General features: G+C 33.3%; 1 protein-coding gene across 1 annotated transcript in view; it reads left to right on the top strand.

Annotated features, from left to right (window-relative positions):
* COQ10B (coenzyme Q10B) overlaps positions 1–1672 on the top strand; it is a 47247-nt gene that overhangs the window by 19254 nt on the left and 26321 nt on the right. The window contains exon 3 of the mRNA XM_007935414.1: positions 986–1178. Coding sequence (XP_007933605.1) covers positions 986–1178 — 193 coding nt within the window. The remainder of the gene's footprint in view (positions 1–985; positions 1179–1672) is intronic.

Here is a 1672-nt window from a genome sequence, read left to right as displayed (position 1 = left end):
GGGTTGCCAAGGGCAGTATCACTGTGGAAGTAGATTGCCCAACCTTCCTTCCAAGGAGTGGCTGGAGGGTTTGAACCGCCAGCCTTCTGGTTAGCAGTCAAGTGCCTTAGGCACTATGCTACCAGAGCTCCTAATGATAACATTTAACATTTTATTTTTTACTCTTATGGAAATTACACCGTTTTACCATGTATAGAGGAGATTGTCTGAAGAGGATCATATAGTTGTTTTTTTTTACTTTCTTTCTTTTCACCAATTAATACAGTTATAATAATAGAATTCTTAATATTAAACTGTCCATCACCACCAGTTGCCTTCGAGTCAATTCCAGCTGGAGGTGACTTGAATCACCCATATACTAAATGAGCTGCATTTGACTATTGCAGGTTTCTGAGTTGGTGTGGGGTTTTTTTTTTGTTTTGTTTTGTTTTGAGACATATCGCTAGATTCTATTTGCTAGTATTTAGAATTTTTGCCTTTTCATATAAAGTTGAGGATTGTTTTCTGTTTCTGTAAAGAACACTGTTAGAATTTTTGCTGGGATTGCATTGCATCTATAGATCACTTTAGTTAATATTCATATTTTACTAAGTTTTCCAATCCATACGCACAGAAGCCAGTTCTTGTCACCCAGAAATCTTGACTCATTGTTGTAAGACCTTTCAAATTATTTAAGAGAAGCCATGAATATAATTTTTTATGTAAACTCTTCATTTTTAATGGTTGACAGCTAATTAAATATTTAAAAATCACATATGCAAGTTACATCTAGCCTGTGGGCTGCCAGATTGTGATCTCTGCCTTATATGTATATTCAGTTCCCTTTTATTTTCTATATTGCTTTGAATGTCATTTATTCTAGAGTGTGACTCAACACATGTGTCCAATGCCTCATACTCAATAAGCTTTATTCCTATTTGGTTTAAAGTTATATGCCATATAACTAGATGCAAGTAATACCTCTCTCTCTCCTTTTTTTCTTAAGATATTCTATGCAGGAAATGTATGATGTAGTTTCAGGAGTGGAACATTATAAGCATTTTGTTCCTTGGTGCAAGAAATCAGATATAATATCAAAGAGATCTGGACACTGCAGAGCACGATTAGAAATTGGGTTTCCACCTGTGTTGGAGCGATATACCTCAGTAGTAACACTGGTGAAGCCACATTTGGTAAAGGTAATAATTTTGTTTTCTGTTGTTTTTAAATATTCCATAAATGCTAATTGTATCAAATATGTCAGATTTTACATATTAATGCATATCTTGATAGCTTAAAAAGATTTCCCCAAACTAATGAAGGAAGGAAAGACTCCAAACCATTTCTTGTATCTCCTAATAGGGTTATTTTATATACAGTATTAGCATTATTCTTTCGAAATGGGATTTTGACTAGAAAATGGAAATGAGAAACCTTTTTTTTACCTTCTGTTGAGGAATTCTGACCCACAGAAAACATCCGTTTTGGGCCACACAAGTGAGAAATGTTTTAATAATTTTCATGCATTATTTTATAAGAATAATATTAACTGTTTTACCATTGGGGAAAATTAAGAAAGGAAGACATAAGACATTGTCACATAGATACATTTTTTTTTTTTTTTATTAGGATTTGGGTGAAGATTTACAGAGTAAATTCACTTTTCATACAGCAGTTCACATATACTTTGTCT

This window comes from Orycteropus afer, unplaced genomic scaffold, assembly GCF_000298275.1.
Source record: "Orycteropus afer afer isolate SDZICR_OR568_19922 unplaced genomic scaffold, OryAfe1.0 scaffold00002, whole genome shotgun sequence".
NCBI lineage: Eukaryota > Metazoa > Chordata > Mammalia > Tubulidentata > Orycteropodidae > Orycteropus > Orycteropus afer.
Note: the sequence above shows the minus strand (reverse complement) of the source record. Positions and strands in the feature narration are given on the sequence as shown.